The sequence below is a fragment of the Hypomesus transpacificus genome, chromosome 5 (assembly GCF_021917145.1).
Source record: "Hypomesus transpacificus isolate Combined female chromosome 5, fHypTra1, whole genome shotgun sequence".
Lineage (NCBI taxonomy): Eukaryota > Metazoa > Chordata > Actinopteri > Osmeriformes > Osmeridae > Hypomesus > Hypomesus transpacificus.
In genome coordinates, this window is record NC_061064.1 from 2,689,065 (window position 1) to 2,714,612 (window position 25,548).

At 45.2% G+C, this 25,548-nt stretch overlaps 4 protein-coding genes and 1 long non-coding RNA gene across 6 annotated transcripts; 2 read left to right on the forward strand and 3 right to left on the reverse strand.

The window, feature by feature from the left end:
• Positions 1-3,395: 3,395 nt before the first annotated feature.
• LOC124467761 lies at positions 3,396-5,950 on the forward strand. 2 transcript variants are annotated; one of them, XM_047020179.1, is made up of 6 exons: positions 3,396-3,589; positions 3,775-3,876; positions 4,012-4,050; positions 4,403-4,545; positions 4,773-4,892; positions 5,160-5,950. In XM_047020179.1, exons 1-6 carry the CDS (start codon positions 3,439-3,441, stop codon positions 5,349-5,351), a joined length of 747 nt encoding a protein of 248 aa, XP_046876135.1. In that variant the 5' UTR covers positions 3,396-3,438; the 3' UTR covers positions 5,352-5,950. The 2 variants fall into 2 exon arrangements, with proteins under 2 accessions (XP_046876135.1, XP_046876136.1); XM_047020180.1 differs by having other exon boundaries at positions 4,773-4,862.
• Positions 5,951-9,055: 3,105 nt separating this feature from the next.
• On the reverse strand, positions 9,056-16,705 carry si:ch211-284e13.4 (insulin receptor substrate 1-B). The gene is made up of 3 exons (XM_047020652.1): positions 16,090-16,705; positions 11,580-14,741; positions 9,056-9,122 (listed from the first exon to the last, which is right to left on the reverse strand). Exons 1-3 carry the CDS (start codon positions 16,442-16,444, stop codon positions 9,115-9,117), a joined length of 3,525 nt encoding a protein of 1,174 aa, XP_046876608.1. The 5' UTR covers positions 16,445-16,705; the 3' UTR covers positions 9,056-9,114.
• Positions 16,706-17,940: 1,235 nt separating this feature from the next.
• On the forward strand, positions 17,941-20,108 carry si:ch211-284e13.5 (uncharacterized protein LOC793850 homolog). The gene is made up of 3 exons (XM_047020603.1): positions 17,941-18,675; positions 18,768-19,022; positions 19,137-20,108. The coding sequence occupies exons 1-3, from the start codon at positions 18,144-18,146 to the stop codon at positions 19,715-19,717; spliced, it is 1,368 nt and encodes a 455-aa protein (XP_046876559.1). The 5' UTR covers positions 17,941-18,143; the 3' UTR covers positions 19,718-20,108.
• A 94-nt stretch (positions 20,109-20,202) lies between these two features.
• Positions 20,203-21,704, reverse strand: LOC124468045. Its single transcript, XR_006956134.1, has 3 exons — positions 21,359-21,704; positions 20,875-20,924; positions 20,203-20,789 (listed from the first exon to the last, which is right to left on the reverse strand). It is a non-coding gene; the product is annotated as an uncharacterized LOC124468045 (long non-coding RNA).
• Positions 21,705-21,980: 276 nt separating this feature from the next.
• On the reverse strand, positions 21,981-25,371 carry si:ch211-284e13.6. Its single transcript, XM_047020604.1, has 3 exons — positions 25,093-25,371; positions 22,874-23,844; positions 21,981-22,733 (listed from the first exon to the last, which is right to left on the reverse strand). The coding sequence occupies exons 1-3, from the start codon at positions 25,136-25,138 to the stop codon at positions 22,722-22,724; spliced, it is 1,029 nt and encodes a 342-aa protein (XP_046876560.1). The 5' UTR covers positions 25,139-25,371; the 3' UTR covers positions 21,981-22,721.
• Between the last annotated feature and the right edge of the window lie 177 nt (positions 25,372-25,548).

A 25,548-nucleotide genomic window follows, 5' to 3' on the forward strand; every position in this document is an offset into this window, starting at 1 on the left:
TCTGTCCCTCCCATGAATACAGGTGGGTAGCTTCCTCTGCCAACACAAATGGGTTTAAGTCAGTAAAAGAGGAATAATGTTTAGTTTTTCTAACCATGGATAAAGATATTCTTTTTATTGCTGGCTATGGGCTTATAGCTCTGGAGACCATGAGAAACAACAGGAAGTTAGCTGAGGGCTTAGCTGACCACATCTGCCGTCAATTCACAAGTGTCATCTATTCAAACCACAGACATATTTATATATAGCCTTTGATTCGAGTTATGGACTGTGTGCACCTTTTACTTTTTCTATTTTATTCTCTTTTTAACTTAACTTTATTTCATAATCTAAGTCTATTTTTTAACTTGATGAATTTAAAGACTTTTGACTTTGTGTCTGCAGTTCAAGGGCAGGCTGATGAGGTCTGGTTCCATCACCACAGGATCTTCTACCTTTTCTGGGAGGGTGAGGGAGATTGTTCCAGCGCCCAACACTTCTGCAAGCAGAGGAACGCCACCCTTGCAACACTGAATCTAAATAACAAGGTACAACTACATAGCAATACTACAACAACATTACATTAACCAACTGTGTAGTAATACCTTTTGTATCAACATCATGGTTATAGTTTCCTCTAAGGTTAAATGAACAAAACAAACAAACACATTTACAGTTTCTATTTTTTTGCTGTGGTTTCTACTGAAAGACCTACCGGTAACATACAGTAAATTAATTTTTCCTAATGTCTCATGTTTACTGTGTCTGTGTGTGTCTGTGTGTGTGTGTGTGTGTGTGTGTGAGTCCAGGACTGGGTGTTGTTCAGGGCCAAAGGGCAGCGTCTGTGGGTCGTGGATGACTTGACAGAAGGCTCTGCAGATGACACAGGATCAACACCGGTACGCCAACACCAACTCGCAGTAAACAATGTAATTATTCACCTGGTCATCACTTGGTCTACTAGTTGTATAGTTCTCGTATAGCTCTCAAATAGTTCTCTGGCATAGCTCTGACCACCTCAGTGGTAGAGGATTTTATTGCAGAGATGCTGCATGCAGGTTCAAACTGAGTAGATACTTAAAACACGGAATAAGAGGCAGTTACAATGGAATGGAAAAAAAATATATATATGAAATGCATTTAAATTGAATCAATTTAAATCCTTTAAAGACTCAAATTCTTATGCTCCTCAGTTTGACGACGATGATGATTACTCAGATGGGGACATTTTGGGGGATTCAGATGACTCTGTACCTGGCTGTGGCCTCCTGAATCTCAGTCCACCTCCAGACAGCACAGAGCCCAGTCAGGGCTGGGTGTGCCAGGTAGATGCTTCCTCGCCTGGTTGTACCTGAGAGGAGGACTGCTTGTCTCTCCAAGATGGAAACCCGGGCTTGCTTAGTTTTAATATTTTGTTCCAGAACACTGCTGTCTTCCCAAGCAAAAAGGGCCAATTTTCTTTGTGGTCAATCTTGAGTTAATGTTGCTTTTATTGCAGGTAATTTGCTTTGACACATGGTTGAATCTTACGTTTTAACTGTGTTTTTGAGAAGTTAGGGGGGTCTGATCGGCAGGAACTTCATAAACTCAATAAAGATGAAACACTTAAAAGGAACAATTTTTCTCAGAACATTATTTTTTACATTGGTTGGAGAGAACACGCAATTACATACTTGATTTGATGTTTACCAGAATCTGTCAAATAAAAAAGTTTCATATTTTTATGAACAATTGTGAGATAGTTATATATAAAGGCTTCATTGCCTTTTTCCAGTGTTCAGGAAATGTATGAACTTTCTCATGACTTTGCACCGATGACACCAAGGGGGCACTATGTATCATTGTTAAGATTTGACTGTCAGACTTATAGGACCTTGTAGGACAAAAGTTATTTATCATGAACTAACACAATGTATGTCTTTATGCTAAGACTTAATTTTATAAAAATACATACTGGATACTGTCATTAGGTAAACCATTGGTATAAATATAAACAAACTATAAACATTGACAAAAAGATGAAAATCAAGAAGCTGAAAATCTCTCAAAACGCATGTTCAGAGGTTGTTAGAGAAAACAGTCTAAAAGTTGAAAACATTCCTTGGAAAGCTTATTGGGTTCACGGATAGTGTATTGAACTGGATGAAATCATGTATCACAGGAAGGAAGTTTTAAGCTAGTTTAGGAAACCATAGGGCCAAGAAACATGATATCTGCTATGGGGTTGCTCAAGGAAGCTGCTTAGGTCCATTACTTTTTTCTCTTTATATGTTGCCACTCTGCGACATAATCGGAGAACATAAGATAGATTTCCATAGCAATGCGGACGACACACAACTATGTATATCCACTGAAACCAACGATGTAACGGCCATCAATGCCATTACCAACTGCCTGTTGGCAATAAACAAATGGATGATGGATAACTTTCTTAAATGAAACGAAGACAAAACCGAAGTCATACTATGTGGCCCCAAATCCAAAAGAGAGATGCTTACTAAGAATCTAGGAGGCTTAACCCCCTGTCTTAAACCAGAGGTGATGAATCTCGGTGTAATTCTGGACTCAGATTTGAATTTCAACTTTCACATTAATAAAGTGACCAAAACAGCTTTCTTTCACCTGAGGAATATAGCAAAGGTAGGACCATTCATAACCAAAATGATGCAGGGAAGTTCATTCATGCTTTTATATCCAGCCGGCTGGACTACTGTAACGCACTTTTCACTGGTCTTCCCAAGAAAACCACTGAAAGACTACAGCTCATTCAAAATTCTGCAGCTAGATTATTAACCATAACTAAAAGGAGACACACATATAAACACATTAGTCCTGTCCTAGCTACTTTACACTGGCTCCCTGTTACCTTCAGAATTGACTTTATGGTCCTTTTCCTCACATACAAAGCTCTACACGGACAAGGGCCTAGCTACATTGGTAAGTCCCTTATAAACTACACACCAGCTAGAACACTGCGATCATCAAATGCAGGCCTATGAGAGGTCACCAGAAGCAGTCATAAGAAGATTGGTGATTCGGCCTTTGTCAATTACGCCCCAAAACTATGGAACAAATTACCCATAAATATTAGGGAAGCAAACACGCTAGACATTTTTAAAAGACAGCTTAAAACCTAACTTTTTACCAAAGGATTTAAGTAATTTTATCTCAAAAGGGTTTTACTACTTTTATTAGTTATATTATTGTTTTTATAGATTTGCTATTTGAATGATTACTTTTATCACTTGTACTATTGTTTTTATTGATTTTATGTAAAGCACCTTGAGCTACAATTCTTGTATGAAATGTGCAACATAAATAAAGTCTCACCTACTTACTTACTTAAATTAGGTCACCGCTAACATGACGTATGTGGCTGACGTATGTGTTAAAGTCCATCCTTCCTCTTTCATTCTACCCATTTTTGCTCAATTGGTTGTTTGAGTGAGAGCAAGTGAAATGGAGCTGTCTCAGAGGAAATGGGTTGAAATGTCCGACTATGAGGATGCTACAAATATACAGCAGACCACATATGGGCCAGAATCAAAGACTGAAGACATCTACCAAACTCTGCAGTCTCCAGCCTTAAATGTTGTCAGATTGGAAGAAGGTTGGTAGGCTACTGAAAATCAATTAATCATGGGGGCTTAAATTGTATTTACTCATAGGTTACTGTTTTGATTACATACACTATTTGTATGTCGCTTTTGAATCAAAGCATACATGGACTGTGAACTTGTTCAGTTTTAAATGAGAATTTGATAAAATGTAATTGTGGCTTTTTACCAACTCTAGGGCGACAACTACCGGTGAGACTCAGACATCCAGCTTTCCTGTTGTCCTCCTTCGTTACAATACTGTTATTAGTCGTCATTCTCATAATCGTGGGTGTTCACTGTGAGTAATGCCATACAAATCCTCTTCAGCACTAATAACAATTAATGGCATTATTTGAGCATAAAGTGTGGCTTTGCTTGAAATTGTCCAACTTTGAATGATTCTAATGACTATTGTTGCTTTCTCTTTGGGTAGATCATCAGCTCACTGACTCTGTCCCTCCCATGAATAGAGGTGGGTAGCTTCCTCTGCCAACACAAATGGGTTTAAGTCTGTAAAAGAGGAATAATGTTTAGTTTCTAACCATGGATAAAGAGATTCTCTCTATTATATTGCTGGCTATAGGCTTATAGCTCTGGAGACCATGAGAAAAAACAGGAAGTTATCTGGGGGCTTAGCCGACCACATCTGCTGACATCTACAACTGTCATCTATTCAAATCAAAGACAGCCTTTGATTGGAGTTATGGACTGTGTGCACCGTTACTTTTTCTATTTTATTCTCTTTTTATCTTAACTTTATTTTATTAATCTGAGTCTATTTTTTAATTTGATGAATTTAAAGACTTTTGACTTTGTGTCTGCAGTTTTAGGGCAGGGTGATGAGGTCTGGTTCCATCACCAGAGGATCTTCTACCTTTTTTGGGAGGGTGAGGGAGATTGTTCCAGCGCCCAACACTTCTGCAAGCAGAGGAACACCACCCTTGCAACACTGAATCTAAATAACAAGGTACAACTACATAGCAATACTACAACAACATTACATTAACCAACTGTGTAGTAATACCTTTTGTATCAACATCATGGTTATAGTTTCCTCTAAGGTTAAATGAACAAAACAAACAAACACATTTACAGTTTAACTTTTTTTGCTGTGGTTTCTACTGAAAGACCTACCGGTAACATACAGTAAATTAATTTTTCCTAATGTCTCATGTTTACTGTGTCTGAGTCCAGGACTGGGTGTTGTTAAGGGCCAAAGGGCAGCGTCTGTGGGTCATGGATGACTTGACAGAAGGCTCTGCAGATGACACAGGATCAACACCGGTACGCCAACACCAACTCGCAGTAAACAATGTAATTATTCACCTGGTCATCACTTGGTCTACTAGTTGTATAGCTCTCGTATAGCTCTCAAATAGTTCTCTGGCATAGCTCTGACCACCTCAGTGGTAGAGGATTTTATTGCAGAGCAGAGGCTGCATGCAGGTTCAAACTGAGTAGATACTTAAAACACGGAATAAGAGGCAGTTACAATGGAATGGAAAAAAAAGATATATCTGAAATGCATTTAAATTGAATCAATTTGAATCCTTTAAAGACTCAAATTCTTATGCTCCTCAGTTTTACGACGATGATGATTACTATGATGGGGACATTTTGGGGGATTCAGATGACTCTGTACCTGGCTGTGGCCTCCTGAATCTCAGTCCACCTCCAGACAGCACAGAGCCCAGCCAGGGCTGGGTGTGCCAGGTAGATGCTTCCTCGCCTGGTTGTACTGTCTCTCCAAGATGGAAACCCGGGCTTGCTTAGTTTTAATATTTTGTTCCAGAACACTGCTGTCTTCCCAAGCAAAAAGGGCCAGTAATTGTCTTTGTGGTCAAACTTGAGTTGATGTTGCTTTTGGTGCAGGTCATTTGCTTTCACACATGGTTGAATCTTACGTCTCAACTGTGTTTGGAGAAGTTAGGGGGGTCTGATCGGCAGGAACTTCATAAACTCAATTTAAAAAAAAAACTTAGAAGTAACAATTTTCCTCAGGACATTATTTTTTACATTGATTGGAGGGAACCGGCATTTACGTACTTGATTTGATGTTTACTGGAATTTGTCAAACAAAAAAGTTTTATATTTTTATGAACAATTGTGAGAGTTATATATAAAGGCTTCATTGCCTTTTTCCTGTGTTCAGGAAATGTATGAACTTTCTCATGACTTTGCACCGATGACACCAAGTGGGCACTATACATCGTTGTTAAGATTTGACTGTCAGACTTATAGGACCTTTTGGACAAACGTTATTTAGCATGAACTAATACAATGTATGTTTTTATGCTAAGACTTTATTGTATTAAAATACATACTGTATACTGTCATTAAAGTAAACCATTGGTATATAAACAAACTATAAACATTGACACAAAGATTAACCTGAAAATCTCTCAAAATGCATGTTCAGAGGTTGTTAGAGAAAACAGTCTAGAAGTTGAAAACATTCCTTGGAAGGTGTTTGGTGGATGTAGGGCAGAGGGCAGAGAAGTACATGGATCTCAGATGCTCTCTGTGTCTGGCGTGATAGACGTGGGGTGTGTATGAACACTATAATACTGATATCACACACTCACATAAACATACACACACGCACACAGCACACCCTCTGTCGACAGAGCTAATCCTGCACTCCAGGATGGCTTACAGTCTAGACTGCTCTTGTTTTCTACTGTGGCAAATCATGTTAGAATTATTTTCCAAATAGTTTTGGGAAAATATTCGCACTCTCACGCATACAATAAGTCAAAGAAAAGAAAACAGTAGACTTTTGAGATAGGGAATGTCCATCTTTTTTTTCTCCAACGAAACAAAGTGACTGTCTACACCACAGGCAAAGATCATCAGTAGTTATCTGTTTGAACGGTTTCCATCTACAGATTTGTTACCATAACATGTCATGTCACCCCCCCCCCACCCCCACACCACCCCCCCTCCCCACCCGCACCCCAATACCTACACCCCTATACACAGAATACTGTACTGTACACATTCCATTTCCTTATCTTTACAATACACATCATAGTCAAACTGTTATAATAGCTTTAAAATAGGTACACTTCTCTTGGTAATTGTGACCATTACCCTGATTGTACATATCATACCCTTTTCCCTCATCTCCTAGCAGGCGATTTTAAACGCCTTTCTTCAACAACATTTTGTATGAGGCATTGCTCTCAACAGGCTACGACCTCTTAGGAAAAACTCTGCGTTTCTTCAAAGTATGAATGTTCAGAACGTTCGGACGGAATTCCGATTATTGTAGAATGCAAAGCGCGTTTGTACAGCTGCTTGGGTGTCGAATGACCGTTAGTACAGACAGTAAGGCAATAATTAAAATTGCATTGAAAACATGAGGTAAAAGAATACAGACTCAAAGACAACGCTGTTGTTTTGACGTTTGTCTAGCGGCCATAGTAGACCACAGTAGAGTAGGTACCACACCGGACTCTATAAGACTAAATTGTTGGGGACTTAGATCAGATTCTGAACCCTTCTCAGACTGCACAAGGGGATTAGGACCAACTGTCGCATCTGCTCAGATTCCTGGAGATGATTATGAGGTAGGAGAAGATCACTGATGACAATCCCCAATTAGAATAATCATTTCATGGGAGCAAGAAAGGTAGATTAAAGAAACATAGATTTAGAGAGACCTGAACTAACAGCATTGGTTTTATATCTACCTTAAATGTAATGACGTAAATGTATATCATACTGTCTATCTGTAATTCCAGATTTTGGCACAAACATTTCGGCAATAAGCAGAAGATACTGGCAGGAATGGGCTGTGTTCAATTCAAGTTATTTCAAAAACCAATCAGATGAAACGTTAGACGCAATTAGATGACGTGACAACGTGATCAAATGAAAAACAACAAAACAGCTTAAGTGCAAATAATGAAATGAAACATGGCAGGGACGGTAACGATCCTTACAGAAATGTTTAGGCTCAGGACTCAGCTGGTGTGTGTGAGATATCTCACAATACAGAGCCTCACAAACAAGGAGACTCTGGAAATCCTCTGCATATTGGCCTATGAAATCAAAAGATCAAAAACAACCAACATAATTCCGTCTGATTAACTGCTGGCCGCATGGAATTAACAATGACCACACTTCAGACTGGAATTTTCTAGGTTTGAACATCAAACATGAAAAACTGTTTCATCACTGGGCACGTCCCTACTAGGGGATCTAGGGACTCTGAGGGGACAGTAGCAGGAGACAGGGACAGTAGCAGGAGACAGGGACAGTAGCAGGAGACAGGGACAGTAGCAGGAGACAGGGACAGTAGCAGGAGACAGGGACAGTAGTAGGAGACAGGGACAGTAGCAGGAGACAGGGACAGCGAGAGACAGAGTGTAACTGAGTGAGTGTAACTGGTAGAGTGTAACTGAGTGAGTGTGGACATTGAAGAGCTTAGCCAGGCACTTGAGCGTCCTGACCAGATGCACAGAGGAACTGTGTGGTGAATCTTACCCTGTTTATTTACTGTAAGGAGATCATCTTTGCACTGATGGGAGAGGAGGTATGTGTGGAAAGTGAGTCTGAAGGTTTAATATGTGGGACGAATGGATCTACTATTAAAACTGAAATATCAAAGCGGGTGACACCATGAGTGTCTGCAATACAAATTAGGCAATCATTAGAGTTCATCTGAAATGTTGTACCCTGTATAAGTGTGTGTGTTTGTTGGGAGCTAGATAAGTGTGTGTATGTGTGTGTGCGTGTGTGTATGCGTGTATGTGTGTGTGTGTGTGTGTATGTGTGTCTGTGTGCGTGTGTGTGTGTGTGTTTGAGTTGTGATCTGAAGCGAGGCTGAGGTGTGAGGAGCAGCAGAAAGTAAACAGGTTTCTACTCATCTACAACTTCTGACTGACACTGTAAGGCAGGTTGATTAAGCTTACAAGTAGAATATAAGGTTCTAATACGGGTTGTCATTTTTAACATATTCACAATTTTTGGAACACACAAATTAAATTCAAGAAAGGACATAGACATATTTTTCCTTTCTTGTTGACCGGTGTTCAAGATTCCTTGTGTAAAAACAGCTACAATCAAAAATGAGGCACTTCCTTAAAAAAGTATATATGTATATAATATATCTATGTAGCTTTAATTATGTATACGATATATCTTTTCGTATGTACCATTATAATATATCACATTTATATAACAATTTGAAGTTTATGTTGAGGAACAAGAAAATATCCAGGACTCCGAGTTGTCAGGCGGAAGTTCTGATAATCTCTCTCCATTGGCTGGATGTTCGCACTTCAGTAACCCTGTCATTTAGCCAGCAGACATTTGGCACACATTTGGTACATTTGGTAAATTGCACCGAACAGACAGGATGTAAAAGAGTTCATCATGGTATGATGGGTGTGTCTTCACTGACGCAACTCCTCTTCCTATTGGACGTTTGTTGGGAAGACGTACAACCTCGCCAACCAATTCCCTTCTGAGTCCAGCTACAGCACAGGTGCTGTGTCAGCAGGAATGTCTTCAGGAAGAAGATGGGTCATTAACATTCTGTAACAAAAGAGAAAGAAACAATCTTTAAACCTTCTAAAAACGAATGATCTATGCTTATCTATGAATGACAATAATCAGTTAGAATCAATGATGATCTAGGAATGATAAACTCGCCGTAACATTTCCAGGAAAGTAACAGATACTCCTTTTCTGAGACTGAATAAATAATTAAGATGATTTCAATTTGAAGTCTTTGTTGAGTGAATATAGCAGATTGACTGCTGCACAAAAGCACTAGTACTGTTTCACCTTGGCAGTGATTATGTCCATTAGCAAAGTCGCATCTCTCAGCCACAGACTCCAAAGCCCTCCTCTTGTGTACAGACAACCCTGCATCCTGAAGTTACTAGACCAATACGTTTAATATGTCTGTCCACAAAATTAGAAGAACTCCCCCCTTCTGTGACTAGTGACTACTATCAATAGATCTGCTTCCTTGTCTCTATCCCAATTGGAAATCCGATCACAACAAATCTGATCTCGACTGAACTTTTAATTTATTTATTCAGTCATACAACGAGAATCCAGTCGCCTCCACTCTCTGTTCCTCGCAAATGGTACAGGGGATTGATCCCTCCTAAATGACCCTCCTGTGGCTTATGTCAATCAATAGATCTGGTTCCTTGTCTCTGTCCCAATCTGAACACAGATCATTAAACAGGGCCAGTGGGAAATGCGTTCGTCTGTCTCCCTCCATCCTCCAGACTGAACAGGCCCCCAACGCTGCCTCATCTGGCATGTCGAGAGACACATCCAACAATTCTATTTTTGGCACGTTTGCAGCTTTGATTTGTATCTGATACGCTGTCGTACAAGCTTCTGAGAAGCCATTTACTCTGTCCATTATACTTGGAGAGACTACAGAACTGTTATGTTCACTTGCTGTAGAAAGGTATTGTTTATGTGGGAACGTGGAAACAGGTCTTTGGAAGGACAATTAGAGTCACAGAGACTGAAGGACATAACCAAGCATCTCAGTTTATAAGTTCTGCTGTACCCTGCATTACCTGCCTAGCGTCTTTATATTTGTTTCTCTTCCTGCAGTTGGCCAAGCCTCTGCGTTTCAAACAACATTTAAAACGCCCATCCCCCTCCTCCATAATCTGGCTAATCCACGGTTATTCCTCTTAACAACCCTGGTTTCCTCCCCAGCGTCCACAACCTTTCAGGGCCCCCTAACCCCCTCCAGCCAGGAACCCCCCAGGAACACACGTGACACAACATCCACTCCTGGCCCCTGCCCAAAACCCTCCACCTGGTCCTTGCCTTGACCCCCCTCACCTGACCCCTCCCCCAACCCCCCTCACCCGGGCCCGGCTCCTCCACATCCATCCATGTAAAATGGCTCGTTACCAGCAGACAAATCAATTTGCTCGGCTCTGCGAACGCCCACTTGTGATAACGAGAGCGTAATCTCTAGCGCCTTGGCAGAGAATCACCACCGTCTAGCCTGAAGGCAAGTTCCGCGTCAGGACCACTTCCTGTTGTTAGCAAGACCACATTCTCCTCCGACGAGAGGAGCCCATTAAGGAGAGCGCCGCATCCCGTCTCCCAGACAGACAGACCGCAGTGATCTGACACAGTGACCGGGGTGGCCGAGGCCCGTACGCTTTGACATGAATTCAAAGAGAGGAGAGCTGTGGAGAGAAACCAGGGAAACGCTCTCTGTCTCTGTCGGCTGGAGAGAGTGCTGAGTTTGAACCCGTCTTTCCCCATCGATAAAAGGCAGCAAAAGCTGGGAGATCATATTGTGTGTAGTTACAGCACACACACACACACACACACAGCAAGCTCACGTTCACAGAGCGAGCCACAGGCATACCACTCACCACCATCAACAAGGGCAAGAAAACAACCTACAAACACAAACATACAAACTCTGTGGGTTGCAGAGTGAGCGCAGGTAAACACTGACCCTGTGGGTGGTGATGGTGGAGGGGGGGGAGGAGGGGGGAGTCAAAGTGGAAGCAGGAGTCGAGTAAAAACAACAACACTTTCATTGGCATCACTAAGGAAACAAAGCGAATGAGGCTTCCTTTGACGTAAGCAAAGAAAATCTAAAGTCCCAAAATACCTTGCTCTCTTCTCCAGTCTCTCTGGCACACTGTGCTTATCCAGGTTCTGCCATAGGGCTCAAGGATAATACGTGGACACTATCCAATAAACAGTCTTCACTCACAAAATGAAGAACTCTGGTCACTGCACAGGATTTTGAGGTGGATTTTGATCGCCTTTATATTTATTGACTGAATACAATATATCTATGACTGCTATATCTATGACCTACAGTACATGAAGTAACTAACTATACATGAGAGAGACTGGGACTGCTGATTTATATGAGCACATTTATTAAGTTAGCATTCAGGACCATTTCTTCTTTCACTAAATGGCTTTAACTAAGTCTGTATTCAGTTGCCTTGAAGCAGGAAGGCCTGTCTGTAAAGACCTTACCTTTGCCATCCTTCCGACTGTTCTGCTGTGCTCTCAGCTCCTCAGACTTGTAGAAGTCAATACTGGCATAGGTGTTGAGGCTAGCAATGGCGTTGGTCCCCAGGCCCCCCCCGGGGCCGGGGCTGAAGAGGCTGTGGGGGGCGGAAGCTCCCTCCAGCCCTGTCTGGAGGCTCTCCCTCATGGCCAGGTCCAGATCGATGTAGTTAAGGCCGTGTTCAGCTGACAGTGCTGAGGAGGACTGTGTGGCGGGTGTGGCTGGCTGGCCGTTTTCCCACAGAGAGGCTTCCATCCCCTGGTGAGCCCCGGAGGCGACCAGGAACTGGGCCGAGGAGGAGGGGTGCTGGGACAGGGAGGTCATGAAGGTCTCTGAATGGTGGCGTCTTCTTCCCAAAGGGTCATCTCTGACCAGCCGGCTGCCCTTGTCAGGAGAGGAGAAGGCCGTCGCCGTGGAGACGACCAGGCCAGGGTCCTGCTCTGAGGTGCGGAGCGAGGCTCCGACAGGGGAGGCGGGGCCAAGTGAGGAGACGGGGCCCCGTGAGGGGGCGGAGCCCAGGGAAGGGGCGGGGCCAACCTGGCTGAAGGCCATCTCCGTGTATTCTGTGAATAGGGAGTCCGACAACGCGGTTGCCATGGCCGCGGCAGTCCTGTGCCGTCCGCTGCCCTCCGTTGCTGCGAGAGGCGGCCTCCTGCACTCGTCTCGGGCCTGAGGGGCGGTGGGGCCCCGCAGGGAGCCGAACGACGACCCCTCAGGGGTCAGGGAGGGGGAGCTCCCCAGGTCCATGTTGACGTACTCAGCAGAGGTGGACAGCGGGGCTGAGAAGCTGCGAGGGAGGCCGGTGGAGTCCTGGCACAGGGCCGGGCGGTGCACGGGCCGAGGGGCACCGTGCGTCCCCGACAGCCCGTTCCCCCCGAACATGATGCTCACGTACTCACCGGGACTCTGCGAGGCGGCAGGAAGGAGGCTTTCCTTCACCCTGGGCAGCGTGTTGGCTTTAGACATGTCCACAGACACGCTGAGGGGCCTGCCCTTCCTCTGGTGCTGAGGCCCCGGACCACCGGAGCCACGTTTCTGCTGGTGGCTTCCTTCTTTGGAGCGCGCTCCTGAGCTTCTGTACCCCGGGCCTATTCTGGTTAGCCGGAGCACCCCGCTCGCAGCCACCGACATGGGCTTGTCCTCCAGGCTCTCACTGCTGGCCGAGCTGGAGGAGAAGGAGGAGGAGGAGAGGGAGAGAGGGCCGGCTCCCCCATGCCCTACGTTGGCCTTGTCTCTCTTGCTGTAACCCCCCTGTTTTCCTCTGCTCCTAGAACCATCGCGTTCACCGCCGCCCTGCTTGCCTTTGCACTGGCCCAGGTCATCCTCGAAGCGAGTGGAGAGCGTGTGCTGGTAGGAGCGTGGCAGGGAGAAGTAGGAGCAGGCCATCTTGGGCTGGAGGGGGTGCTGCTCCTGGTGCGAGGGAGGGGTACTGCAGGCAGAGCGGATGCTGATGGGGGACATGTTCATGTAGTCGCTGCCGGCCCGGCTCTCGATGCTGCCTCTGCTGCCCCACATGGCCATGCCGTGCAGGTCTGGAGAGCAGCTGCTACTGGGGGACATCACCATGTATCCCTCGGACACCGGCGGGCGGATGTGTTGGGGGGGGGAGACGCTGCTGTTGGGGGTCATGGCCATGTACTCGTCGTCCGGTTTAGCGCAGGACTCGGACACAGCGACGGAGAGCGGGAGGGAGGCAGGAGGAGCCGTCACGCCAGGCTGCATGGACATGTAGCCGCTGTCCACCTTCCCGTCTCCTCTCCCTCCTGCCGGCTCGCCCCTCCCCGGGTCTGCCCTCCCCCGGGCCTCCCCTACCGCCCTCGCCCTGCCCCGCTCGCCCCCGGAGCCCCGCGACGAGACGAGGGCCTCCCGGCTGACGCTCCTCGACATCACCGCATACTTTTCGTCCTCGTCCTCTTCCTCGTCCTTCCTGCGCGGGGCGAGGCGCTCCTGGGCGGACGTGGGCAGGGACGCCCTCTTGCTCAGCAGCTTCCTCTCCGCCTCGCACTCCCTGCTGGACGAGCGACGCAGCACCCTGCGGCCATGGGAGTGCTTGTGAGAGCCGGGGAGACCCTCCCTTTGGCCCATCACTATGTAGCTGGAGGACACCTCTCCATAGGCGTGGAGACCCAGCCCCCCGAGGGAACCCCCTGGCAGACTGGGCACCAGGAGGGAGTGCTCCCCTGGGCTGGAGCCGTACTCATCTGAGGAGCCGTAGTCACTGGGAGACCCAGAGACGGAAACTCTCTGTGGGATGCGAGTGTAGGAGCAGATTGCTACCCCTCCGACCGCCGCCCCCACCAGCCCACACTCGGAGCCGTGACCCGAGCTGGAGGAGAGGCTTGGAGCCGGGGAGGGAGCGGGGTTGGGGGTGTAGCGAGCCAAGCTGAGGGTGATCTTGGCGGGGGTGGGAGCCCTGGTGGGTTTGGGCCTGAAGGTGGGGGTGGTGGAGCAGGATCCGTTCAGACTGGGGCTGGAGCTCGCCCAAGCCCCCCTTGTGGAGGTCCCACCGTCCTCCGCCCGACCCCCAATACTGGCGGTCCTGGCCCTGGGGAATCCATGGCGTGGCGTGGGGGACGTGCTGGTGCTGTTCCCTCCCCCGGCGCCGGGGGTCTCGGTCCGGGCCCTCCTGGAGAAGCCAACCTGGCTGGGGGGCAGGTTGGGGTGGTGGCGGCGACTAGGGACGCTGATAGGGTTGGAGGCGGTCCCCCCGCCCCCCGAGGCCCCCACGGTCTGGGACTTGCTCCGCTGACGGAACTCCTCGCTCAGGGCCTTCATGGCCTCCAGCAGGGTCTCATGCATGTGCTGGGCCACCACGGAGTCCTCCACCTGCATCCAGAACTCCCCTGGTCCCGTCATGGCCGATCGGCCCACCTCGATGAAGAAGAAGTTCTCAGAGTGTCCGCAGCGGCGCACGTTCATCAGCTGTAGGACCACGGCGGCTACGTCCGAGTTCAGCTTCACAAAGTTCACCGTCTTGTCAGTCAGGCACAGGCGGTGGATGCCGATCAAGTTCCGGGCCTGACCTAGCCCCTTAGGCCACACCTTCACCTGCCACACCTCCTTGAAGGCGGCGCCGGGGGAGGGGAGGCCACACTCACCTCCACTGCCACAGTCTTCAGGGCTTTTACCTGGTAACAACACAGAGATCAACATACATTTGATATTTACTAAGACCAACACTAAACAAAAGACATAGAGAATAGACTCTACTGAGTTGGACAGGAAGACAAGACTCAACACCTGAAGTGTATCGGTGTGGTACACAGTTTAGGGATTGAGCATGTTCTGCATTATAACACTATCACTAATTCTAATAATGAAGATGAAAGTTCAACTGCACAATGAACCATTCATGATATAACAGTAACAAAGCGGTGATTGAGTGTAAAAATGTATGTCAGACAATGCTATATTATTTTGTAATTTTTTTTCTAAATGTAACATGATAAAAGACAACGCCTGCTGAAGAATTCTGTTAAAAACTGAATTTGTCCGCATGAAGCATGGTTTGTCATGTAAGTGCTGAAACAGCACTTATTCTAGAGAGATTCTAACACCAGCAACAAGCCCCTTTAGGAAACACACACTTCACTGTTGTAATAATGCCATAGGTTCAAATAAATGAAACAACCTATGATAATTATATGCAATAAAAATACGATCTGAATGTGTTACGATGATCAGAGCATAAGATCACAAGCAACCAATTGCGTAGGCCTATATTCATTTTAATATTAATTATTTTCGTTAGCAGTTGTTGTAATTTAATATTAGCGCAATGGGCGGGGGGTAGGCTACAGCATAACAACCGAGGCACGAGGGAACCGACAGAAACCGTTTTCCAATAAGAACACACGGACTCTGCGGTTCGCCTCCCCACGGCCAACGCCATAGCACAGAAATGTAGGTTACGCGCACTACATGCAGAGCAATGTGTAGAAAAACAACAACACGGGCTACTACGCTGCATCTCCGCAATGGGTGCAACCAGCCCGCGCTGCACACTGTGGAGAATAGCCTATATATACATCAGTAGGATATATGGAGTGGCATATATTTGGAAACCGTTCAATAAAAAATGTAACCTGGAGATACAAATCTAGAGATACCGATTATTGTAGGATACTAGAACGAAATGGTGTGGATTCAGATTCTGCTGCTGAAACCCAGCGCATTCATCAGCGCAGTCTGCCACCCCTCTGAAGCGCGCCATACACCTGCTCATTAGATGTAATTAAGCGCTCAGAATAACAGCTATGGGCCTATAATGAATTGTCCTCAGCCAATACAGTACAATAAACTACATATTGCATTTAACTCATTTATGAAGGGATTCCGTTCCATACCAACACCATGATGTCCAGAAATCTGTTGTGAATGTCATATGGATGTCAATCCAACGTGTTCGAGCTAAATTTAACACTAGACGTTATGGCTACAGGGAATATAATCACTGTGTGTATTTATCTTGCTTACATTTACATTGAAGGTCCAGCATGGCCAGGTACCACTCGTTTTGGACTTCCTCGCTGTCTGCAGCGATGGCAAAGCTCTCCCCGCGGGTATACATCACTATCATGTGCTTGTTCTTGGAATCCGCCCGCTTGTTGATGTTAAAGCAAGTCTCCAGATTGAGTGCTTTTTTAGGGACAGGTGATTTACTGCGAAATTTCTTTTCGTTCTCATAATATTCGAGTCGAGCGGGGCCCTGTTCCGATGCCGCCCTTAATACGAAGAATCGCCGGTGCATAGATTTCTGCTTGCGGAGATAGCCGCTTTTCCGTACGTCCTCGTAGCTTTCCTGCTGCAGCTCGGTGACTTGGTTCTCCATGGCGAGGCGGAATCCTTGTTTTACTTGATAAAAAAAAACTATCGTCTGAATTTGTGGTTTATTAATTCATAATAGCCGCATTCCTTTTCTCCCTCTCATCATGTGCACGTTCCTTAATCATGTCCGTGCGTGCAATGGTGATGAGCGATTTAATTCAAGCATGTGTTATTTTGAACTCGTCTTTTCTCGTGCGCCCGTCTGCGCACACAGGCGTGCACATGCAACGATTGACGTCCACGCTGTCCTCGCTGATCCTGCCGTTTAATTGCTGCTCTTGTACTACCGTCTGTGTCCGTGGGCCTCGTAGACTCTGCTCTCACTCCCAGGTGATACCCTCTTCTCTGCTACTGAGGAGACGTCAATCCGATGGCAGGTCTGAGTGGGGTCTTCTCAGTGCGCACGGGCTGTTCAAGAGCATCGGGTCCAGACTGCTTTCTTGTGCACATTCCACAATATAATAACTTAATAATTCAACAATTTGGGTTTAAGTGGTGTTGTTAACATTTCTGGACTCGGTCCTGAAACTGTATGCAAGCCAAGCTTGTAAAATAGAAATTGGCTTTAGGATTTTTCAATATGGCCCCTCCATTGACAAATTACTGGAGAAAACAAATACAATGATCAGATAGTATTATGGTATTATTTCTTCCGCCCGTAAAGAACATATGCTAGATATGTTAACCAAAATGTGTTACCAAATTGCTCACTGCGGAATCCCCTCTCATAGGCTATTGACAGATTTTCTTATTATTTTATTTACAACTCCAGCTTCATAAAGCTATTGCGACACCTGGTGGCATAAGTTAGCATTTCCTCTGGGTCAACGGTGGGAATTGTAATTATTTGGCTACTGCTAGAACTAACGTTGTTATAATAGGCTACACATTAAACTAGGTTACTGGAAATAGAACCAAGGACGGTATGTCACAGTGTTTGATTGTGTCATTGAGGACCACCATCATGGGATTTGGGCAAATAATTCCCGACCAAAAATATCCATCAGAATTTGTTCGAAAATGTGTATGATTATAACCTTCTCGAGTGTGTGGAAGTATAATAGTGGCTCTTCATTGGCTGTGATTTGGTTGACTGTGATGTACCAGACCAAATAAGGTTGGTCAACCAAGAGTCAACCCAGAGGTAAGAAAATATTATTATTGTGGTCTGCCTCTACTTATCTCTAGCTGGTCCTATTTACCATTGGGTTGTTTGAAAGGCTAATAGTAATACATTTTGCTGCAATACCACCAATAGTTTACTGTACAATTTCAATGTAGAAATTAACTATTTTTAGATAATGTTGTGTTTGTGATAGCGTTGTCTAGCCATGCTAGACAAAAAAAAATCTGAGAAAATGTACACTTGCTAGCTAGATGATTCGACGCATAGTATTGGTTTAACAGCTAAAGCTTAGACCAAAAAAATGTTTTATAAGTCTATTTTGCAGAATAGGCAAGGGCGTTTTGTCAAACAAATGGCTGGCCGACCATAAAACAGGAAGGAAGTACATCAAACGGTAGTTTTTTTTGTTACTTAGCTGGCATAGCCTAGGTTAGGCTAACCAACTGTAACCGCTAAGTAGGTGTTGGACGCCTGTAAAATACGATTATTGATAGCTAGCTACATTTATACTCCAATAACTTAGAGGTTTATCATAGTCAGATTTTAACGCGTTGGACGGTCTTTACGGAGGCAAGAGATGTCGGCAAGCAGGATTCCTCCCGATACGGCAGTAGCAGAATTGACTTTTTCTTTTCAAGACCAGCTAACCGCGACCATTCATAATGCGTTTGGGGTAGCCGTTGAGATAGCTGTGGTTGAAATCACAAAGTTGGTTGGACAGGTGTTAAGGGATGTGCGGGATCAAATGGATGAAGCACTGCGGGACAACAAATCCTTAAAGTTTCGCCTTCAAGAGGCCGAAAACGAGTTATGTTCTGTGCGAAGTGCCCAAGTAGAGCCACAACAATCTGTTACAAATGGAGTCAGCGCGACTGCTCAGGTTCATCAGCTACTAAATAGTCTGAACGTTTCACACAGTACAACTGCAGAAAAACAAAGTCCATTCGAAGACCAAGCAACTAGTCCTACAAATCGACTAGAATTTGAAACAGAAGTTAAAGACATAAACGAATCGTTTTGTGAGATCGGAGAAGATGGTCGTGTCTTCACCCAGGATATAAAGCCAGATATAGAGAGTCCATCAATCTCAGACCAGAAAGAGGATTTTGGTAACTACTTCAATATGCACCATGAATAGACCACGATGTATATGAATGTATTCTACTGTGTAATGCATGTTTATTATTCTGTTATTTGACAGGAAGTGAAGATGATGCAGTGCACAGAAACGATCCCCGAGTTGTTGATGCGGATCCCCGGGTTCAGGTGAAGGTGGAGGCGGCTGATCAGGGGTGTAACTTAACCTTCAGTCCGTCCAGTGAAACGGAAGAGGAGTATTGCACAGACAGGCTCTCTGTTGCTCAGTCCAAGTTGCTTGAAGACTGGAGACCAGAGCCTCTTCTGATGTTATACAATGATCCAGATTCATTTGTTCCTTCTACCAGCCATTCTCTGTGTAAGTGCTTAACATCATCGTATTTCTTCACAAATGCAACTGATTGTTTACCTTAGAATTTGTACTCTTTGCATGAATGACATGACCTGATGTTTCCGCTCTGTGTCTCCTCAGCTGATTCTCCCAACTTCAGCTCAGACATACCAGACTTGGACATCTTGTCCTCTCCAGCTGCAGGCGTCCCTCCGTCCTCGACCGTCCCCCCAGCTGCAGGCGTGTCTGTGGCCTTTGCCAAGCCTTTCCCTCCCAGGAACTCGACCGGGGCCTCTCCACCGGGGCCTCACGAGGTCACCAACCGAGTACCCCGGCACACCTGCAAAGTCTGCGGAGAGAAGTTCTTCCTCCCGGAGGAGCTATCTCGGCATCGCAGTCTCGTCCACCCCAAAGACCCGAACAAGAACCCCAAACATAGCCTGTTTCCCCCTGGACGGAGCCCGTACCATTGCTCTCTGTGCGGCCGGGATTTCAACCGCATGGAGCATCTCAAGATCCATCAACGCATTCATACCGGGGAGAGGCCCTACGGCTGCAGCGTGTGCAACGCTCGCTTCCGCCACTCCTGGGCTCTGACGAGACATTTCCGTATCCACACAGGAGAGAAGCCCTATGCTTGCAGCCAGTGTGGAAAGACTTTCCGAAATTGTGGGGGGCTACGTTTTCACCAGCGCTCACACTCCATGACTGGGATCGTTTAATAGGTGTTTTTTTTGTAAATGTTGAGTAACTCGAACCGTATTTCAAGCACATTTTATTTGTATAGCCCTTTTTACGATTAATCGATGATGCTTCACAGTTGTCCACAGTTCAACACAGATATCCAGCCTCAAACCTAAATCCCACCACAGATCCCAGTAAAAAAGAAAGTAAAGGAAACAATACAACAACAATAAATAAAAACTATAATTTTTTTTATTTATGATTTTTTACTGGACAACGGAACAACGGAAGGGTAGATGTCAGATTTCAGTGTAATCATGTGCAAACCTTTTAAAATGAAGGAATACTTTGCAAGTGTTTGCGTTATGTGGATGATCTGGTTATGTATTTTTTACAGTAACAGATAATAAAATCCCACTAGATTGGAAATACCTCTGTGCTTCACATGTCTAGTCACATCTGGATGTGTAGGAATTAACACATTGACAGTCAAGACATACCTGAAATCGTAAATATTACAGTTGATTGAACAGATATGCCTAGTTTTATCCAAGGTGACATACAAAAAGTGCATATAGAAAAGTACAGCAAAAATTAAGGATCATGAGTGTATCATTCCAACTGTATTTAGTCAATAAATGAACTAAACCAGACACAGAGCAACAAGAACGGCATTGCTCACGAGTGGAAAATCTGCCTGCTTGCTCTAGGTTTAGAACAGGATGGCAAAAAGTACAGATGGTTATCTTTCCTGCACTCACTTGCTGGCTGCAAGCAGACGAAACAGAATTTGTGTTTGCAGCTCTGGCAAGTTGCGAATTTACATCCAGATGAGTGCATGAGCAAGCAGCGACACTTTGGGCAGGCACGGAACACCGGGCAGCCCTGAAGGTAAGTGTTATCTGTTATGGTGTCACACGTGAGAAGGGTGTTCACCAGATGGCATGAACGGTTGATGCAGCGTCCTGTGGGAGTTTTAGGGGTGATTTTCAAGGGGGAGAGGCAGGACCAGCACAACCATGGTGCTGAGGGGCACTGCGGACACTGGGCCATATCCCTTGAGTCGTCTTTTCCAAGGATGTGGGCGAGAATGGAAGTACAAGATGGGCACTGCGGAGAACCGGGTTAACGGAAGTTTAATGGAATTTCAATCATTTTAAAGTTATCACTTTCTTTAATTGTTCCCAAAACTTACTCTCTTATTCATATCAGGTAACCCTACTGGTACTTCCGCCATTGGAACACCTGTGAAAAGTCTGGTTAAAGCAACAGTGTAGGCTATAGCCTATGGTTCAATTATGACAACTGTGGTTTTTTTTTTATTAGGGGTCAGGGGGTTAACATCTCGTAGAATCACTTGACTTGCATCTGGGATTCATTTAAAGCCTGTTGAATAAAGTGCAATTTATAAAAGAATAGTCTAGGATTGAAAAATACGAAACCGAAAATGAAAACTATTTTAAATACTTTTGCTCCGTCTCTCCAGAATGTTACACCCAATGCCTACTGTTAAAACTGTCAGTATCAAGGTAGCATAAACGCTTTAAGAGTAGGCTACATAAACGCTTTAAGAGTAGGCTACCCTGCTTCTTTGATTTGATACAAGACTACTTCGCCATTTAAAACAACAATTCCAACCACTCAGTCACAAGCAGCCTTTTTACGACAAAACTACTTACAATTCCTTGACAATTGTGTCCCCATAGGCTTTAATCCCACTTGTCACGTTACTTTTTATCATAGGAAATGTCGCGGCGTAGTATCACGATAGCCTCTTACCTCGGAATGCATTGAACACAAAATTGAAAGCACCTGAATTTCCCATCAATTGGATGGAAAGTCCCTGGCTCTGAGCGGAGAATGCTAGAGGACTACGTACTACGGGTGCATTTAAACGGAGTTTACCAAACTGCAGTGCCCTTGACTGTGATGCTGTTTGTGATTAATATGACGTTTTGTTTTTGTTAATTTAATTGGAGTTTGTGCACAATCATGTAAAAGGGGCACCTTCGGTTATCTTTGGGTTCCAATCGTACCACCTACTGGTCAGAAAATATAATTTGAGACTAGAGAGAACATTCAATATGACGGTCAACGAAAAACGTTTAAATTCGACGAACTTTTAAATTCTTGCAAACCGTTAATACAAACTATTTTACCAAGTAAGTACCTGGGTCCGGAGCAATACCTCTGCCAAAGGTCAACTTTTCAATTTTACAGATAATTGCGCCACAGACACACAATTTAACAGAAGTGAAGAATAGATGGGAAGAGTAGGCCTATTGATTGTAGACGAGAGAGTAGATCTTTTTTGGATATAAAATCTTTAATGCACACTAACAGTTAACATTTGAAAGCAAATTTTAAGTATTATGTTCATTAGAGACAAAACGAGCAATGACACAGGGGCCTAATCGTTGTAATCAAAACATCAACATACAAATCATAAAAACACTGGGTAGGAAATTATTAAACAGCCTGTGTTGCTTTAGCCTACAGCTCAAGTCAAAGGGCTGAAAGTTAGAGGGAACTGTATCTTCAGCTTCAAATGTCTGACCAGACGGCCTTCCCCAGTGGATAGGGGCCGACACCCTTATTTAGTGTTCAGGCCATAAAGGAAAACAACACCCGCGAGAGCGTGTAAACAGGGAGACATTGGCATTCATTCCAAAGAAGAAGAAGAAAACAACATTAAAGCTATACACACACAATAATGAATGCACTGCATTTCAGTCTAATTCTTGACATCGAAAACAACAATTAATTTGCTGATCTTCCTGTCTGTGTATCCCGTCATAGTAAAATAAACCTTTGAAGAGCTGTAGGACCCTCGAGAGTCACGGCAGGCCAATTAAGACCACTGTTGTCTCTGATGTCAGACAATTTGAAAGTACTAAAAGGTGCATGAGCACTAAAGTACTGAGACAGAAGGCATTTCTTTAACCATCAAGCCTTTAGAGAGTGTCTCACTCTGAAGTGTCTCAGCTAGTAGACCAGGAGCTTCTTCCTCACTGTCAGACAAACTTCTCCTCACCCAAGGTGTCAGTGAGGCCTCTGAAAGTACACCACAACCATAAGTCATGTTCACTGCACATTGCATAAGCAACCAAATACATTTTTATCGGGCACAGTACATAAACAGTTTGATTGTAGGCATTTCAAACACGTGAAATGATCCCATGTATCACACTCACTTTCTCCAAATGGCTTCTCTGATGGACGCGTAATTCCTCTGAATCTGAAAACATCTTTTGGCAGAATGGACAGACAGACTCTGGTACGGTTCTCCAGAACCGGTTTTGATGCAGCGTGTTGCCGTGGTCCGCCCGGACCCGTTGGACAGGACGAGTTGTGTTCCTCTGTATCACCCCGTCAGCGGATTTGTGGTCAGCAGATGATCCGTCATCACGCCCGGTGAACAAACTCGTTCCTCTGTTGTTGCTGCTTCCAGAAGATACTAGATTGGAGGGTCGTTTAGGCGGACTGTGGGAGCCACAGGGGCTTCCTGAGGACCAGGTTCTGGTGGGGCAACTCAGATGCCGTCCGCCGGCCTGGTCAGAGGGGGTCACCTCTTGCACGGAGCCAGGCTCAGGACCGGGGAATGGGAAAGCTGTGTACGCCCCCTGTCTGTGTGTGCGTGCAGCACTGTCCTCTCCTGTCTGATGTCCCTGCGCAGAGTGGGGCTGGGAGACGGATTGTGGGTTAGAGTTAGGTCTGCCTCTGTCTCCTCCACCTCCCCGGGGCCTGCCTAGGCCTGAGCTCCAACTCTCCAGAGGAGGCACCGACAGCTGCTTGATGCAGTGGTGCAGAGACGGGTAATCCACGTACTTAAACTTGGGCTGGACTGGTTCTTTAGGGCTGAGGGTTGTGCGTGCCGAGGACCTCTCTAGCGGGAAGCCCTCCAGCCAGCTGTCCACAGGAGGCACGGTCATCTGCCGGATGCACTGATGCAACGAGGGGAAATCCACGTATTGGAACCTGGGCACCTTCAGCGGCACCTCGGAGACGTCCTCCTCCTTCACTCTGACGGGTGCCATCACCTCCTCACCCACGCTGCTCTGGTGGGCCTCAGCTGATTGGCCGGTCTTGACCACCGACGTTGGGAGCTTTGGGTCCCCCGGTGCCCCGACAGTGGCACACCTCCTCTCCTCCATGCCTGGCCTCTCTACCAACACACCAAGAACACCAGCTGGCAGGTTAGGAAGCCGCCAACAGCACAGTCACAGTAACCACAGAGTTGTTACACGGTAATGCCATGCAGAGATATCAATCAGTGCATCAAAATCTAGGTTGCCAAGCTACATTTGAGTCTCTATTACATCTAGTCTCTACCATACTCCAAAAGCAGCAACATTACCTACTGTCCAACATTTACTCTCTGAATGTACAATTGACCAGTCTTAATTCAACATTAACATATTTTTCTGAACGCTGTGTTTGGGTTAATTGTCCGAAGGAGGCGAAGTGTCCGACCAGTTGAAGATGCCTACTGCACCCACAACCCCATGTCAGGGATATAAATAGCTTTGCAGGTATGAAGTAAGGTGAAAAGTAGGTCAGAGGAAGAGTGATTGCTATGCCAGGGGCCCAAAAACAAAATATATATCACCCTGTCAATCTAGCTTTCAAACTAATGTCAAGTTTAGTATTAACTTCTTACTGCTCTCATGTAAATGAATTCCCTTCCCACAGTGATAAATAACCACACTATTCACCCTAACGGAATAGACAGCAATTGTTTTGTCCTGTAGCTGTCTACATTGTCATAACAACCCAATACAATAGCATGCAAGCTGCATCTGTGTTTTTTTCCGTACTAAACCAAGGAAATTAAACCAATTTGTGAACTTCTAAATAAGCACCTTATATATGTTTTTTTTTTTTCATTGAACCGTTCAGGCTTATAAAACCTGGCCTGGAACTGTGCCGAGGCGTGACGAGGGGCGGGCGAGCCGTGCTCTACATTCCCTCCCTGTGTTGTGTGTGAGGAATTGGGTCACGCGCGGTGGCCTACATTTGGAGGGTTTGTTGTCTTCGTTTTCCCTCCCAACATTTATTATAGTTGGCCCCGCCCTCGTTGCCTAAAAAGCGCAAAAGTATTCACGTTTCAGCTTATTCCTACTTAATAAATATCGAATCGACATAACTTTATTAAGTTCATTTTGATAAAAATAGCACCGTCTTATCGTAGTTACCTCATCTCACTAGAAAATTACCCACATATCTTACCTAGAATGGCGAGTGGGATTGAAAGAGGCTACCATATTTTAGTGTTTGATCTGAAAAGTTAGCATAGTAGCCTACAGGGCATTCATACGTTTTGAATTCTAGGTTTGCCTACCATGAATCATGTGAGTCGTATGAATATAAAAGAATTGGCCCATTACATGCATGTTAGGTAAAAAAGTTTTACCTTTCGTTATCGTTCTTCCCGAGATCCCTTGAAACACGCAATACATCTGCGCTGTGATGCTGAGTCTTGCATTGTGTGCAATTAAACAGAATTACGAGATGTAGCCCACATCAACCACTAATTGGTCAAACGTTTCGTATTGCCTGCTATTGGTTAGACAACGCTTAATAATATACTCGACCGCGGTCCAATAAACACAAAACACAGAGAGAAATGAAGATGTGTGGCATCCGATGTCAACATCTCGCAAGAAACAGTGTTATAATGTGTCAAATAAGGTTTATCTCTGTAAGCCGCTATTGGTGTTTTGACCGACGAGGTTCAAAGCCAATCATATAGTCTCTTTCAGTGAAACCCCTCCCTCTGTCCTTATCTTTTACACAATGCAGACCAATAGGAGAGCTAGGCGAGACTGAGGAGGAGGAACCCTTGTGCTCTACTTATGGTCAAGTAACA